The sequence below is a fragment of the Carassius auratus genome, unplaced genomic scaffold (assembly GCF_003368295.1).
Source record: "Carassius auratus strain Wakin unplaced genomic scaffold, ASM336829v1 scaf_tig00010086, whole genome shotgun sequence".
NCBI classification, from domain to species: domain Eukaryota; kingdom Metazoa; phylum Chordata; class Actinopteri; order Cypriniformes; family Cyprinidae; genus Carassius; species Carassius auratus.
In genome coordinates, this window is record NW_020524105.1 from 1 (window position 1) to 15,794 (window position 15,794).

A 15,794-nucleotide genomic window follows, 5' to 3' on the forward strand; every position below is an offset into this window, starting at 1 on the left:
CAACTATCAATATCAACAAACAGTATCAACAAATATAATATGGTGCAGTTATAAAATATTACTTGACCTTTAACTTGAGACGTTAATGTGACACAGTAGGAATGAAAATACTATGTGTGTGTCCGACATCCACAGCCACATGCACACATATATATCTTACATTTTGTATGTTGCGGTTTCAGATAAAAGTGGATGCAGATGACAAGAACACAAGTAATATCTTCTTACCATCAGTGTTACTGACACCACAAGCTGAGAAAAAAAGGCTTGCAGGCAGCTCAGTGTCTCCACCCATCCTCACATTTATATAGTGTTTTGTCAGTAAGAGCTCACTGTCTTCATGATGATCATCATCTCTCTGCTCCTGCTGGCCTCTCTGCTGCCACACCTGACCTTCACCGGTGAGAATGATTGTATATAACAGCACATTAGCTATATTAACTATATACAGAATAAGCTCACTAATAGTTCTCTCTCTCTCAGCTCGTGTGAATGTGGGTATAGTGAATGGCAAAGAAGCAAAACCCCACTCCAGACCTTACATGGTTTCTCTTCAGAATCATTTTAAACATACCTGTGGTGGATTCCTCATCTCTGATGAGTTTGTCATGACTGCTGCTCATTGCTGGAAAGGGTAAGAGTTTTAATTTTTTTTTGGTTTGTTTTTCAGTCTAAACGGCAATGTTGAGTTAAAACTGACAAAATGACTGGAGTACAACAAGACAATGTTTTGGATTACATAAATACACATTTCTCTTTCAACAGATATCCAGAGTTCTGACGGTTGTGGTTTGGTGCTCATGACTTCAGGAAGAGTGAGGATTCATACCGTGTCGAAGTGAAGTCTTACATCTCACATCCACACTATACATTCTGTTCGCGTCAGAATGACATCATGCTTTTGAGGGTAATGACCTGTAAAACATTGTTTTAAATAATCTCTGATCAGAAAACAGTGGAATAAACCTGACTTATCTATGTTTGAATTTCTATTCAGAAATATATTTTAAGAGGCAATTGTAAATAATAATAAAAATACAAATAAAAATAAACACTAGCACTTATCTCAAAAACAGCAGAATAATACATTTCAGTCTTATAAAATATGATTAAATCTCTTAATAATGGTTGTGTTTTTGAGTTACAGCTACAGGAAAAGGTCAAACCAAATAACTATGTTAACTGGATATCATTACCGAAGGAAGGAGATGTTAGTGGAGGCACTCTCTGTAGTGTTGCAGGCTGGGGAAGAAAGGAGATTAATGACATATTGAGCAATCGGCTACTGGAGGCAAACACGACTACAGAAAACCACGAAGAGTGTCAACGTAAATGGGAATCCAAGTTTTGGCCTCGCAGATGATCTGTGCACATGGTCGTGGAGGATCCTGCAAGAGTATGTACAAAACATTTACAGATTTTATGTTAATATATGAACTGGTTTCACTAGTGATTTTCTGATCTTTGTTTCTTAAAAGGGAGATTCAGGAGGTCCTTTGGTTTGTGGAAACACTGCAGTTGGTGTGACATGTTTTGGGTCCAGAATAAAATGCAATTCAGCTGTGCATCCTAATGTCTATACTAAGATTTCAGCATATCTTCCATGGATTCACCAAATTATTAGAAATATTAAGTGAATTAATAAAAAATTAAAGGAAGATTTTATTTTTTTTTTAATTATTGTGAAAACTCTCAATAAAAATGTCAAATGGCAATCAATCAGTTGAAGTGTCCTCATTGTCACAATCATATATAAAAATGTCCAAGAAGTCCAAAGTTATTTCAAATTAGTTCACTTGGTTGCCATCTTGGTGATGCTATTTCCAGTCGAAACAAAACAAAATAACAAATAATAAACTGGTCATCAACCTCTGTAATTTGTTTAACTCACTACTAGAGAAAGCAAATTTGTGAAAACTTGCAAAAACGACAAAAATGTTTGTAACTGTAAAAGAAAGACAATTAGCCTACTGACTTTTGTTGTATTATTCCCAATACTATGTTGATGAAACATGTCTTGATTAATAAAATATAAAAAAGCTCTATTTTTAGTAAAAAAAAAAATAAAAAAAAAAAAATCATGTTTTGTCCTGTTTAAACATTTCTTTACGATCAGAGCGAGGAGTAGAAGTGTTCTGTCATGTGAGAACAGCCTAATCAAATGTGACTAAGCTTGTCATAAAACAGAATTACCATCCAATCACAATTCGTTATTGATTAGCTTGAAGTAAGTGAAGGTGGTACAAGCAGAATCACGCTAAATGAACGGGGGGGTCTGGAGATGCCACAAGTCTCTCCCAACAGGCAATCTTATGGTCTGATGTATCAGAAATTATTGTCACCCCTCGTGAGGGTATCACACAGTTGAAGCAGAGCTTCGAGATGACTGCCCAAATCTCAGTGCTTTTTTCCCTCACTGCACATGCAAGGAAGTACTGTAGAAATTTAACCAATGAATCTTTAATGCAGCAAGAAAGACATTGAAAAGAGGAAGATCTTTTAATAAATAAAGAGAAACACGTTGTAAAATTATAAATATTTCAGTTTTAAACCAATGCATGCCACACAAACAATTTGCATACTGCACGATTCACATGAAGTATGGAAGAATATGAGTAGCAATATTCAATTTGGAATGTAATATGCAAAATGACAATGCAATACTGCATGTAAAATACCAATGCATTCTGTATTTACATTTACATTTTCCAATACATTTGTACAACGTTTTGTGCAAAATGAAAATTAAATTACATAATTTTCATTTGGCATTTCATACACTAGTTTAATATGCAAAATGAATAAAAATTGTAATGCTTCATAAATTACTAAATTAAAATGAAAATGTATCACAAATTGTTAGATATGTGTAACATGTTCAAGCAAAAACTGTGGCAAAATTATCATTCAAATGTTATTTTCTTAATTGCATTTAAACTCCGTCAAAGACACTTACTATTGCATTTTCATTCAATGTCACACAATAAATGTGGCAAAATTCAATGGACACATTAGGGGTCACCCCAAATAGTCAACGATTCGATGATTCGATTCGAGGAGCCTGATTCGACAACCAATCTCACAGTCGAATATTAGTGGGCTGTTATGATTATGGCATTATGACTATATGGGGGATCTCAAATGTCTGATTTCACATAGAACTTGCTGTTTTCTGCCAATAAGTTAATATGCAGCCTATTATGATAAAGACTATTGAATCTGAAAATAAAGAAGCTTCAAATAAATATTTTAAAGTGCGTGAATAAATCCAACCACCCCTATAGATTTATTTTTCACTTTCCATAATCCATGACCGACAGAGGAGCATCTTGGCGCAGGGATTTAGAACTTTATGTAGACTCAAACTGACACAGGCAGAGACTGGATTTTTTCGAACAGGTAGGGTTTAAGTGATTTCAAAACATTTCAGCCGGTTTATATATATCGTGGATATATTATTTACATGATATACATATTTTGTTGATCCTGGAACAAATTTTACTCCAAAAATATATTCTATACCATATCCCTACACCTAAACCTAACCTTAACCATGAGTAATCCCTAAAATCAGAGGAAATGATAGATGAATGACACTGATGTACAAGCACCAAACAGTGGTTTTAAGCGTAAACTTCACAAAATCTATAAACTGGTTCTTCAAATCTGATTGGTTAATCACAATGTTGTTCCAGGGACAACAAAGATGTTGTCCCATGAACATGTCTCACTTGGTAAAATCAGGTTCTGCATGATATAAGATGCATTTGTTTTTGAGTCAAGCGGTTCATTGTAGTACTAAGGTGATATCAATTCAGCACACTGCACAAGCAGGACAAACAACAGAGCAGAATATTAATAATTAAGACTGGACTGTCACACCCATACCATTATAATGAGAACACCATTATAATAAAACCCTGTGAATTCTTAGAGTTTAGCTGCTGTGTTTCTGCACATTTTTTTGTGAAGAACGCGTCAAAAGGAGTTTGCATTCAGAGCCCCGCAGACATGTTCATTTGCATGCTGGCTCTTTTCACATAGCCTATAAGTCCTGATATTAATGTTATGTTGTATGAATAAAGCGTGTTCTACATGGAATTATGAGTTTAATCCCATTGATTAAAACTTGCTTTCAAATGCTCACTCTACTGTTCTTTAACGCATGCAGTTCAAAACAGAAATGCAGAACATTAATAACTATTGTCATATAGGCTAACTCTATAATGAGAGCACTATTGTAAAAATGTTGAATTATTAGGGTTTCGCAGATGTTTTGTGTTAACTATGTTTGATCAAAACATGAAAACATTATTTTGTCGTTTAGGGTTTACATATAGGTTTATGGCTTCAATATTTCATTCACACTTGTGGGTGGCGCTGAAACACTGCTTTCATCTGATTGGTCGAATCGCTCTGCCTTCAGACTGGAGGGTCGGTGTGGGAGAGCGCTGCAAGTTGTTCCAGCCGGGGAACCCATTTCTTGAGCAGGTTAACGTGGTAGATCTAGTCTGTTCTTCGGTGGCTGGACTTTTGCACACAGTACGTTACCGGCCCCATTCTTTCCACCACAGTGTAGGGCCCCCTGCCAGGTTGCCAGCGACTTGCATGCTGCTGTCAGGACCAGAACACCACCATTTCTCCTGGTTGGAACTCGCGGGCTTGGGCCAGCCGGTCATACAGTCGTTGCTGGGCACACTGGGCAATCACAAGGTGTTCCTTCACTAGGGGCATGACTCAGTCGATTCTTTCCCTCATTTCCCCGCACGTGCTCATTCAGGCTGCGCAGTGGTGCTGGCTGGTTCTCCCACGCTTCCCGTGCAACATCAAGAAGGCCTCTGGGCTACCTTCCAAACAGCAGTTTGAAGGGGGTGAAGCCGGTGGAAGCCTGGGGTACCTCTCAGACTCCGAAGAGCATGTACGGGATCAGGAGGTCCCAGTCATGCCCATCTTCTGCCACCACTCATTTCAGCATCTGCTTATGGGTTTGATTATACTGCTCCACGAGCCCATCCGTTTGCAAGTGATATACTGTGTTTTCGGCTCCCAGGTGTCCCGCCATCGGATGGGAATGTGCTAGTTCCATGACAGTCTCCGTCTTGGTTTTCGGCATGACCAGGCACATAGCAGCACATAGCCATGTATGCAGGTGAGTGGTATCCGAGATTTTTACCAAGGTAGGATGTGCTAAGGTGACCGAACTACCAGAATCCAACAAGGCCTGAACCAGTTTTCCATCAAGCTTTTCCGTCCAGCGGGGCCCCCTGGAAGGTCCCTCATGGTGTATAAGGCTCCAGGCTCAGGCAGGGCTGCTGGGGGTTCAGTGGGCATTGGCTCGTCAACGGGGAATTGTTGAGCCGCCCACAAGGGAGATAGTCTCACCCGGGTGAGAATCTCGGCCTTCAGGAACTCGCGGGGTTGGGCCAGGAATGCTTTGCTTTGGGATTAAGGGCCCAAATTGTTCATTTCTGGGACCCACCACTCTCTAGTCACAATAACCTCAAACGTGTGGAGGTAAGCTCCGTTAGTCGTACCAGGAATTGCTGAGCTCTGACTGGCGCATCCGTGTGGGGCTGTCGTCCGGCAACACTGGCCTGTAGTTGTTCTACGACCCGGTCAGTATACTCTTGTCGAGCGGCAAGTCGCCTGGTGAACTGATGAACTCCCAGCAACCCCCCCCCCCCCCCCCTCACCATCATGGACAGCATTGTAACGACAGTGGAGACATTCAGGTTTCTTGGCTCCACTATCTCCCAGGACCTGAAGTGGGACAATCACATTTAGTCCATTGTTAAATAGGCCCACATCCAGCACACTCCCTATTTGAACTGTTTGCACCTGATCGATGCTACAGAGCCCTGAATACCAGAACGGCCAGACACAGGAACAGTTTCTTCCCTCAGGCAATCCATCTTATGAACAGTTAACACTGTTATATATTATTTAAAAGACATACTTATTTACCTTTTAAATTTGCACATATTATACCTGCACATAGACAGTTGTTTATATTATATATTGTGTTTTTGCTACTTTGTATATTTGTATTGTTTTATTATCTGTTGTGTCCTGTGTTGTCACTGTCATTCTGGTGCACTGTGGAGCTTCTGTCACTTAAACTAATTCCTTGTATATGTAAACATACCTGGCAATAAAGCTCAATCTGATTCTGATTCTTAAAGTGTGAGTTGGTAACTTGATGAAATCGCACATAAATCAAACAGTGTATACCCGGCTTCAAACTGTGTGTGATCAGTTCTCCTTGTGTCTTACTTGTCAAATACACACACAGCTGTCAAAATGTCTGTTGTGTGGAGTATATCACGTAAATTATTTTTTCCCCGTCTAAAATAGAGGTTCATGGGAGAATTGCGTCTGAGAATTTCTAAGGAGGAGGTATTCGAAGATGGACTAGTATGGTTGGATTGGAGAAGAAAAAGTCAATTATCTAGCCAGTAGGCATCCGATGGGAGCTCAATACTCACTGCATCGAACGGGTAGCCTCACTGATGTAAGACAGAAAGGCCAAGATTGCTTAACTGGAAAAGCTCTTGCAGCATCTGATAGGAGTTTAATACTCATGACGTCATATGAGTAAGCTTTGCTGGTAGTTGAACGGAAAAGGCAAAGGTTGGATCAACCGGGAGCATTCTTGCAGCGCCTGACAGGGAGAACAATTTGGTTGTCTAAAAGGGTAGACGCTATGAAGATTACTTGCATAATTTTTTAACAAATCTAATGAGCTGCTTCCGATAACAAGTCAAAAAATCTTGGTGCAGTCATTGGATTCGAAAATTAAGCGTACGAAAAATAAATCGCATTTTCTGTGCCAGTGTACCCCAAATAGGTGCCATGAATCAGCGATAAGGTCATTGTCAAATCGTCATCTTGTCAGCGCGTCAGCGTCATCTTGTCTTGTCTTGTCTTGTCTTGTATCCACAATGTAATCGTGCTTGGGTGGAGTAAGAGAGAGACTCTGTTCTTGTCATGGCATGACTATTTGCCGTTTTTAAACCATGCAGTTGCATGAAAGAGAGCCTATGGAATCACCGATAGTCTAAAAAATATATACTTTTAGATGCACTGATAAACTGACGTTAAATATAAAATGACTATATTTAAAACAGCTAGTTCATGTAGTCGTGCACTACTGTCATCTCGCTTGTCCTGCGACAAATTTGCCACATCTGCGCACAGAAGTTATCAGTCTAAATGTTCTGCAAAATCAGTCAACGGTGAAAAACAATAGTAGATTCCATTTAAAGTCCAACAATTTAACCCTAATATGGACGTAAACTAATGCATTAAATATAAAGTATTCAAAACAGGCAAGTTCATATATTTGGAGTAAAGTTCATATGAACTGATGCATTGGTCGTACGCACTCCGGACCATGCGCCTCATTATGAGACCAACGCACCGCCACAGAAAGAAGAATGAGATGCATTCTAACGTTACTGTGGCATTAAACTCAATAAGTGAGAGCTTGTTTAAAATATTGCACATATCAGGTTACCTGTTAAAGTGCAATGAAATACCTTGTATCTGCAGACGCTGTACATCTGTTTGTGGATTGAGACTTCTTCACTCACCTTCAAAGCATCCTAGGTGTATGTGACTTTCTTCTTTAAGAATAATCGAAGTTGTATAAAAACTTTTCCTTGCTTTTCCAAGCCTTTGAAAGGGGGTAAGCGGGTGTATGTTATCAACAGTTTAGAAAACATGAAATTAAGTGTGTTCATCTATAATAAAACGTCCCTCACATGGGTGCCCAAGACATTACTGCCTACACCATGGAAGCTGTTATTCACGTGTCGTATTTAACCTTATGTGTCGATGGAGGGCGGAGCTGCAGTAGATTTGCACTTAGTAGTAGACACTCAGAATAATCTTGTTTTCCATTTGCATTAAGATTATTTGGTAACACTTTAAAATAATGGTCCGTTGTTAATAAGTAACTACGCAGGAAGTACTAGGTAGTACTACATTAACACTTAACTTAATACTATTAACTAATATAGAAGCAAGATTAACTAAGCAGTAAGTAATAGCTCATTTAGGAAATAGGTAGTTCCTTATTAGTTATTTGATAATTACTAAAGAAAAATATTGTCATTGAGAACTACTTTGGAACTATGGCCAACTAATGAAGAATAACTAATTAATTACTAATCACAACAGCTACGTCTATAAAGTGAACAATTAGCTTCTTTATGGAAACGTACATGGTAACACTTGAGTAATTAGTCAGGAGTAAACATGTTTTTCACTTTAAAATAATGGGCCAGATTAGTAGTAGTTCCTGCGGACTGACAAGGTAACACTTGATTAATGAGTCATTGATTTCACAAGTAATTTACAATAAAATTATCTGACACATACTGTACAGCCATATATTTCTGTGAGGAACTAGTGATATTCTACCAGACATTGTAATCTGGAAGATGTTGTTTTGTGCTTAACACTATAAATGCAGTCAATGTTTTCATGAAGGATGCAAATATGTTTTGACAAGAGAACATCATTATTTATTGTCACTTCCTAAAGAGAAGCCCTCCCCAGCATAATATCACTAACGTTAAAGTTATTAGAGTTGGAGACATTGAACTTACTGGAGCTCATGAAATATATCATATGGATAGGCTATATATATATATATATATATATACGTTTCCATAAAGAAGCTAATTGTTCACTTTATAGACGTAGCTGTTGTAATTAGTAATTAATTCGTTATTCTTCATTAGTTGGCCATAGTTACAAAGTAGTTCTGAATGACGATATTTTTCTTTAGTAATTATCAAATACCTAATAAGGAACTACCTATGTCCTAAATGAGCTATTACTTACTGCTTAGTTAATCTTGCTTCTATATTAGTTAATAGTATTAAGTTAAGTGTTAATGTAGTACTACCTAGTACTCCCTGCGTAGTTACTTATTACAACGGACCATTATTTTAAAGTGTTACCGATTATTTTTTATTACCACACTGGCATATAATTTTACTTAAGTAAAATGCAACTAATCTAGACCCCCCCCCCCATATATAATTCTATATATAATATATATAGTATATATATAATTTCCAAATTAAACAAATCAATACACAAAGCCATTTTCATATTCTGACAGCAAAAGCTAAATACATACATGCCTCTCTTAATTATTTGTCATTTATTTAACCAGGTAAAACTTTCTGAGATTTTTTTTTTTTTTTTTTTTTTTTTTTTTAACAGAAGTGACCTGGCCAAGATGCAAATGACTTTAATCATGCAAAAGATTTTAAAGATTTAAAAAGACTTCTATTTTGTAGTGTCATATAACAGTTGATGCAGATGACAAGAAGTAACACAAATAATATCTTCTTACTATCAGTGTTACTGACACCAAAAGCTGAGAAAAAAGGCTTGCAGGCAGCCAAATGTCTCCACCCATCCTTGCATTTCTCAATCTCTCTGCTCCTGCTGGCCTCTCTGTTACCACACCTAACCTTCACTGGTGAGACTGACTATATAACAGCATATTATATTATATTAATTTGTATCTGCTGAATAAGCTGACTGACAGCAGTCTCCCTCTTTCAGCTCATGTGGATGTTGTTCAGCTCATGCGACTAAACGTATCAATGTTCTTCTTTCTACATAATTCATACAATGTGTAAAATGTGTTTGGACACTTTCTGACACTGAAGTGATTAAAACTGAATGAATGTGATTATATTAGATGCAGAATATCACTGTAATGACACTATGCCTAACATTTCTACAAAAGAAAGTGTCCAATCATATTTGTCTTTCTTTTGGACAATGTATCTTTATTATTATAGCTGAAAATTTAGAAACTTATTTTACATTATTTTGTGTAATAAAGTGTTTTGTTTTAAAATTGGCAAGCAAGTATGATGGACACTTGGTTTTGTATTTTGTAACATAATGCAAAGACATTAATAAAAATTTTTTAAACGGGGTCACTGAATGTGAAAACAGCTACAGTTGGTAAAGTGGCGTTCATGTCAGTGAAATTTCGTGGGCAAAAAAGTCCATTGTCTATTAATGTTAAACTAGATGGAATTTGAAAATGACGCCGAGAGCATCTAAATGCAGATAAGCTTACTGAAGAAATTAACATGAACCAGAATGACAGAAACCATAGACAGAAGGAAACCAAACACGTAACAGCAAGAGCATGAACATTACCAGACAAAGGACCAGAGCTGAACATTGTTAACGATATTATTAAAATAATGTTTAACAATATGCACACTCTCAATATATCAACTTTGGAGGATGTGTTATAAAACTTCGTAAAGCAAGGATTTTCACCTTGGATGATGCCAAACATGCCTTCTCACAGTGCAAGCTGGACCAGGAGAGCAGCTTCATGACCACTTTCTGGACCCTGTGGAGTAGGAAACAGTGAACTGTTACCAAGTCTGAAGGGAATCGAGCCCAGTGCAGATGATATTTTAGCTGTTCGATGTGGTGACATTTAATCCTTGGTAACATCAATGCCTGTGTTGTGCTATTATGATGTTACTAAGCCTATCACAGTACAAAGTGACTCTTGTGCCTAAATGGTCTTGTGTACCATCTTGTGCAAGAAGGATAGCCTGTTGCCTTTGCTTCAAGAACTTTGATTCCCCCGAAAAAAAATGCGCTCAAAACGAGAAAGATTGTCTTAGCTTTCATGATGCCAACACCTTACCCAACTCTAAACCTAATCTTACAATATTAAAAATACAGTGTTAGTAGCATGTTCTGATGGGTAGCATTATGTGTTAGAACACCAGATTCGCCCAAAAGCTTGTCCCACTTTAACTGCAGAAGCTGTTGTTTATGGGCTACAACCTGTAAGTATATTTCATTCTTTGTTCATGTGCTCTACCTAATTTCTCTCTTAAAGGGATCTTTCACACAAAACTGAAAATTCTGTCATTAATTACTCCCCTTCATTTTATACCAAACCCATAAGGGCTCTGTTCATCTTTGGAACACACATTAAGCTGTCTGACCCTTCCATAGACAGCAAGGTTACTACAAGGATCAAGGTTATTTTTGTTTACTTTGCGCACAAAAAGTATCCTTGTAGCTTTGTTAAATTATGGTTGAACATATTTTAGCAATGTCCTTGCTACATTTCTGGACAATGATTTTGGTAGTAACCTTGCTGTCTATGGGAGGGTTATAGAGCTCTCAGTTTTATCAATTAATTACTTAATTTGTGTTCCTGAAGATGAACGAAGTTCTTACGGGTTTGGAACAACAAGAGGGTGAGTAATTAATAACAGAAATTTTTTGTTAAAACATAAATAATGGTGTATTTGATTACATATTTACCACATAGACATGATCTATTTGTTGAAGTATATTTCGGGTCCAGGTTCAAGTTAATTCTCAGAACCAGAATCAGAAAGAGCTTTATTGCCAATTATGCTTGCGCATACATTCTCACATCCAGAGCCACATGCACATATGAATATCTTATATTTTGTATGTTGTTGTTTCACATAAAAGCTAATGCAGATGACAGGAACTAACACAAATAATATCTTCTTACTATCAGTGTTACTGACTCCACAAGCTGAGAAAAAAAAGGCTTGGAGACAGCTCAGTTATTTGACACCTTTTGGGTCCAGAATATGCTGCAATTCACCTGAGCATCCTAATATCTATACTAATATTTCAGCATATCTTCCATGGATTCACCAAATTATTAGAAATATTAAGTGAATTAATAATTGTGGTGGATATTGGTGAATCTGGGTCAAGTTAGTTTAACAAGTTCAACCTGCCACAGGAGCTACTGAATTAGTTCTACTCCGCCATCACTGAATCTGTTCTCTGCACATCTATAACTGTCTGGCTCAGCTCAGCTACCAAATCTGACCTCAGAAGACTACAGAGGATACTCCAGACTGCTGAATGAATCACTGGCACAACCCTCCTTACTCTACAAGAACTGTACTCCTATAGAGTGAGGAAAAGGGCTAGCAAAATCACTCTGGATCCCTCAAATCCCGCACACTCCATCTTTAAAGTGGTGCCATCTGGTCGACGCTACAGAGCATCAGAATGGTCAGACACAGGAACAGTTTCTTCCCTCAGGCAACCCATCTCATGAACAGATAACGTGGAACACACAACATTATTATTATTATGCATTGAAGAGAGCCACGGCCCTGCTGCACCGGAAGGGAGAGCCCTGTTCGATGCTGAATAGGCAAGGAGATTTGTAATGACAGCTGGAGGACCCTTACTTTGACCAAAGAAGCAATATCTGGCTGCATTGGGAAGGAGAACCTCTGATTAATCAAGTAAAGAATATGATTTAAAACGCTGATTTTTTTTTCTGATCAGGACTACATGGGCTGCCTTTATTGGAGTGAAGTTGATCATACCTGATGTAATTTTTGAAAGAGTCTGACGACCAACAACCGAGGGCCTCTATCTGATTTTGTGAGAGGCACTTTTTAGCTGCTGAAGTTGCTGGCCCGATTTGAAATGAGTGGCTGGAAAATTTTCTGTGGGTGAGCCTGATTGAGCAAGGATCATGAGAAGAAGTAACACAAATAATATCTTCTTACTATCAGTGTTACTGACATCACAGGCTGAGTGAAAAAAAAAGCTTCTGGGCAGCTAATTGTCTCCACCCATCATTATATAAATATATTGTCCATCAGTAAGAGCCTACTGTAGCCATGATGACCATCATCTCTCTTCTCCTGCTGGCCTCTCTGCTGCCACACATGACCTTCACTGGTGAGACTGACTATATAACAGCATATTTTATTAATTTGTATCTGCTGAATAAGCTGACTGACAACAGTCTCTCTCTTTCAGCTCATGTGAATGTGGGTATAGTGAACGGCACAGAAGCAAAACCACACTCCAGACCTTTCATGGTTTCTCTTCAGAAGAACTGGCGACATACTTGTGGTGGATTCCTAATTTCTGATAGATTTGTTATGACCGCTGCACATTGCTGGAAGTAAGACTTCAGTTTAGTCTAAACTGCAATAATGAGTCAAAATCGTAATATGACAATAATAAAGGGAAAAAACTTCTATTATGATGGTATTGTTCATAATACTAATATGTCTTTTCTTACACAGAAATGAAAGCCTAACAGCTGTGGTTGGCGCACATGAGCTAAGAGAGAATGAAGGCTATGTCCGCATTGGTGTGAAGTCTTACCACATGCATCCTGACTTCAACATGAGCACTTTGGAGAATGACATTATGCTTTTGAAGGTAACAGTAGTTCAAATGACTGTTATTAAATAATTAGTCCGAATGTCTTTTAATGATGATAACGTTTTGTATTACAGCTAGAGAAAGAAGTCGAACAAAACAAGAATGTCATGAAGATTTCCATACAAACAGAGAAAGACATTGAAGCTGATTCTGTTTGCCGTGTTGCTGGCTGGGGAAGACTGAATTTTAAAGGGAAAAAGAGTTTTCATCTCATGGAAGCAGAAGTGAAGATCATGAATAACACTGAATGCAAAAATAAATGGAAAGACAAATTCTCAGTCTCAGAGATGATGTGTGTCTATGGAGATGGAGGAAGCTGCAGTGTAAGTAAAAACATTGTCGAATTGAGACCATCATTAGTGAGAAGTACTGTATCATTTCAGTCATGTGTTGATCTGTGTTTCTTCACAGGAGGATGGAGGAGGTCCTTTGGTTTGTGGAAACACTGCAGTCGGTGTCACTTCATTTGGTGACCCAAATATCTGCAACAGTCCTGAACGACCTGTAGTTTATATAAAGATTTCACCATATATTCCATGGATCTGCTCCGTTATTGCAAATGTTGAGTGATTTTTGCAATGAAACAGAATTAAGTGTTTGTTTAATTGTTCAATAAACAAACTGTGTGTCATGCATCGTTTGTAAGTGGTGCTTATTATTGCAGCCCTATAAAATAATAGTAGTCTACTGATAAGGATTCAAGTAACTAAAATCCAATCCGCCACAACAGTATCCAAGTCAAATAAATGCTTCATAATGATAATCATGATTGTCAGCATAGAATTGGAAGTGAAATGTCTAGACGTATCAATCCTCTTATTTCTACAGTGGTCATACAATGTGTTTGCACACTTTCTGACACTGAAGTGATTAAAACTGAATGAATGTGGTTATATTAGATGCAGAATATCACACCAAGTAGCATTTGCAATGTCACTAGGCCTAACATTTAGACATTTTGTCTTTCTTTTGGACAGTATATCTATAATATTATAACTGAAAATTTATCAAGCTTCTTTTAAAGTAATTTGGGTAATAAAGTGTTTTGTGCTCAAATAAATACATAAACAAAATAGGCAAACAAGCTTGACAGCCACTTGGTTTGGTATTTTGTAACATAATGCAAAGACATTAATACACATTTTTTAGACGGGATCACTGAATGTGAAAACAGCTACAGTTGGTAACGGGGCAGTCATCACGTCAGTGAAATTTTGAGGGCGAAAACAGCCATTGTCTATTAATGTTAAACTAGATGGAATTCGAAAATGAAGCTTATTGAAGGAATTAACATGAATCGGAACAACAGAATATACCATAGACAGAAGAAAACCAAACACGTAACAGCCAGAGCATGAACATGACCAGACAAAAGGAACAGAGCTGAACTTTGTAAACGTTACAATATGCACACCTGTCGAAGATTCAATGCTTTGATAGGATGAGCCTGATTCGACTACCAATCTCACAATCCAATATTCACAGAGGTGTTATTAAACGAGGATCATGCCATTTTGGCAAAACAGGGGTGATCAATGTCTGATTTCAACTACCGGTTTTGTCCCAATAAGTTAATATACAGCCTATTATGATAATTCTGTAAATAAGAATGTGCAAAAGAAAGAAGCTTTTAATAAATATCTTTAATGTGCATGAATGAATCCAACCACCCTGTGACAGATTTAAAGAGCACCTATTATGCCCATTTTTCCAATATGTATTATTAAGCTTTTGTGAAACACAGTGCACATAAGAGGGGCATATTTTTTTTTGTTTTGCAATTAATTGACAAATACAGTGATGTGTTCAGCTTGTCTGTGAAATCTCTGACTCGTGAGGTCCATTTTGAGCTGGATACCAATGTTTCACCAGTACAGAGTCACCCCAGAATGTTCCAGTTGCTATACTTGGTTGACCTCCCAGGTGGCAGTATTGCACCTTAAAGAGTCATGAAACCCAAGACAGCAGAGGAGTTTGTGTTACACATCATAGAAGACTAGGTGAGCATCTGATAATTTTAACTGTTGGAGAAAACTGGTTTAAAAAAAAAGCCAAAGCCTTTTGCATTATTTTCATCTTCTGGGTTTAAAATCTACATCTTCTTGGTGTCACAATTTGTGATGTGGCTAAGGACTATAGTCAATGATCTTTATATAATGACTGGATTGTTCATAGTATTATCTAAACTGCCAACAGGCAGTGAAGCTACCATAAGTGTTCGAGCCGCCAACTTACTATTCCCTACCAGCAGAGAGCACCACTGAGTCACAGCTAAAACTCTGGCCTAAATTCACCAGATTTGAAGCGAATCAGTGTCACACCTGGACTCATTTAGTGTGTTTTTGCCCGTGACCCAGTTTCTGTCTTCCGTGTTTAGTTTGATTAGTTCCCAGGTGTGTCTATTATCTTCCTCATGTGTTCCATGTCCCTGTTAATTTAATGATTCCATCCACCTGTGTTTCCCCAATTATCTGTTGTACATAAGCGTTGTCCTTTCAGTTCTGTTTTGTCGGGTCTCCTCACTTGCTACTACTAACTTG

The 15,794-nt window shown here is 37.8% G+C and overlaps 1 protein-coding gene and 1 long non-coding RNA gene across 2 annotated transcripts; both read left to right on the top strand.

Moving 5' to 3' along the window:
- Window positions 1-264: 264 nt before the first annotated feature.
- LOC113072745 (uncharacterized) lies at window positions 265-777 on the top strand. Its single transcript, XR_003280336.1, has 3 exons — window positions 265-401; window positions 484-634; window positions 766-777. It is a non-coding gene; the product is annotated as an uncharacterized LOC113072745 (long non-coding RNA).
- An 11,883-nt stretch (window positions 778-12,660) lies between these two features.
- Window positions 12,661-13,880, top strand: LOC113072746 (mast cell protease 4-like). Its single transcript, XM_026245710.1, has 5 exons — window positions 12,661-12,759; window positions 12,841-12,988; window positions 13,113-13,251; window positions 13,329-13,577; window positions 13,666-13,880. The coding sequence occupies exons 1-5, from the start codon at window positions 12,699-12,701 to the stop codon at window positions 13,822-13,824; spliced, it is 756 nt and encodes a 251-aa protein (XP_026101495.1). The 5' UTR covers window positions 12,661-12,698; the 3' UTR covers window positions 13,825-13,880.
- The last annotated feature ends 1,914 nt before the right edge of the window (window positions 13,881-15,794 follow it).

Bases quoted from the DNA above. Each gene is read 5' to 3' on its own strand.
- LOC113072746 (XM_026245710.1), top strand. From the start codon at position 12,699: ATGATGACCATCATCTCTCTTCTCCTGCTGGCCTCTCTGCTGCCACAC. The intron at 12,989-13,112 runs GTAAGACTTCAG...TTTCTTACACAG, and splicing joins ACCGCTGCACATTGCTGGAA to AAATGAAAGCCTAACAGCTG. The intron at 13,578-13,665 runs GTAAGTAAAAAC...GTTTCTTCACAG, and splicing joins GAGATGGAGGAAGCTGCAGT to GAGGATGGAGGAGGTCCTTT.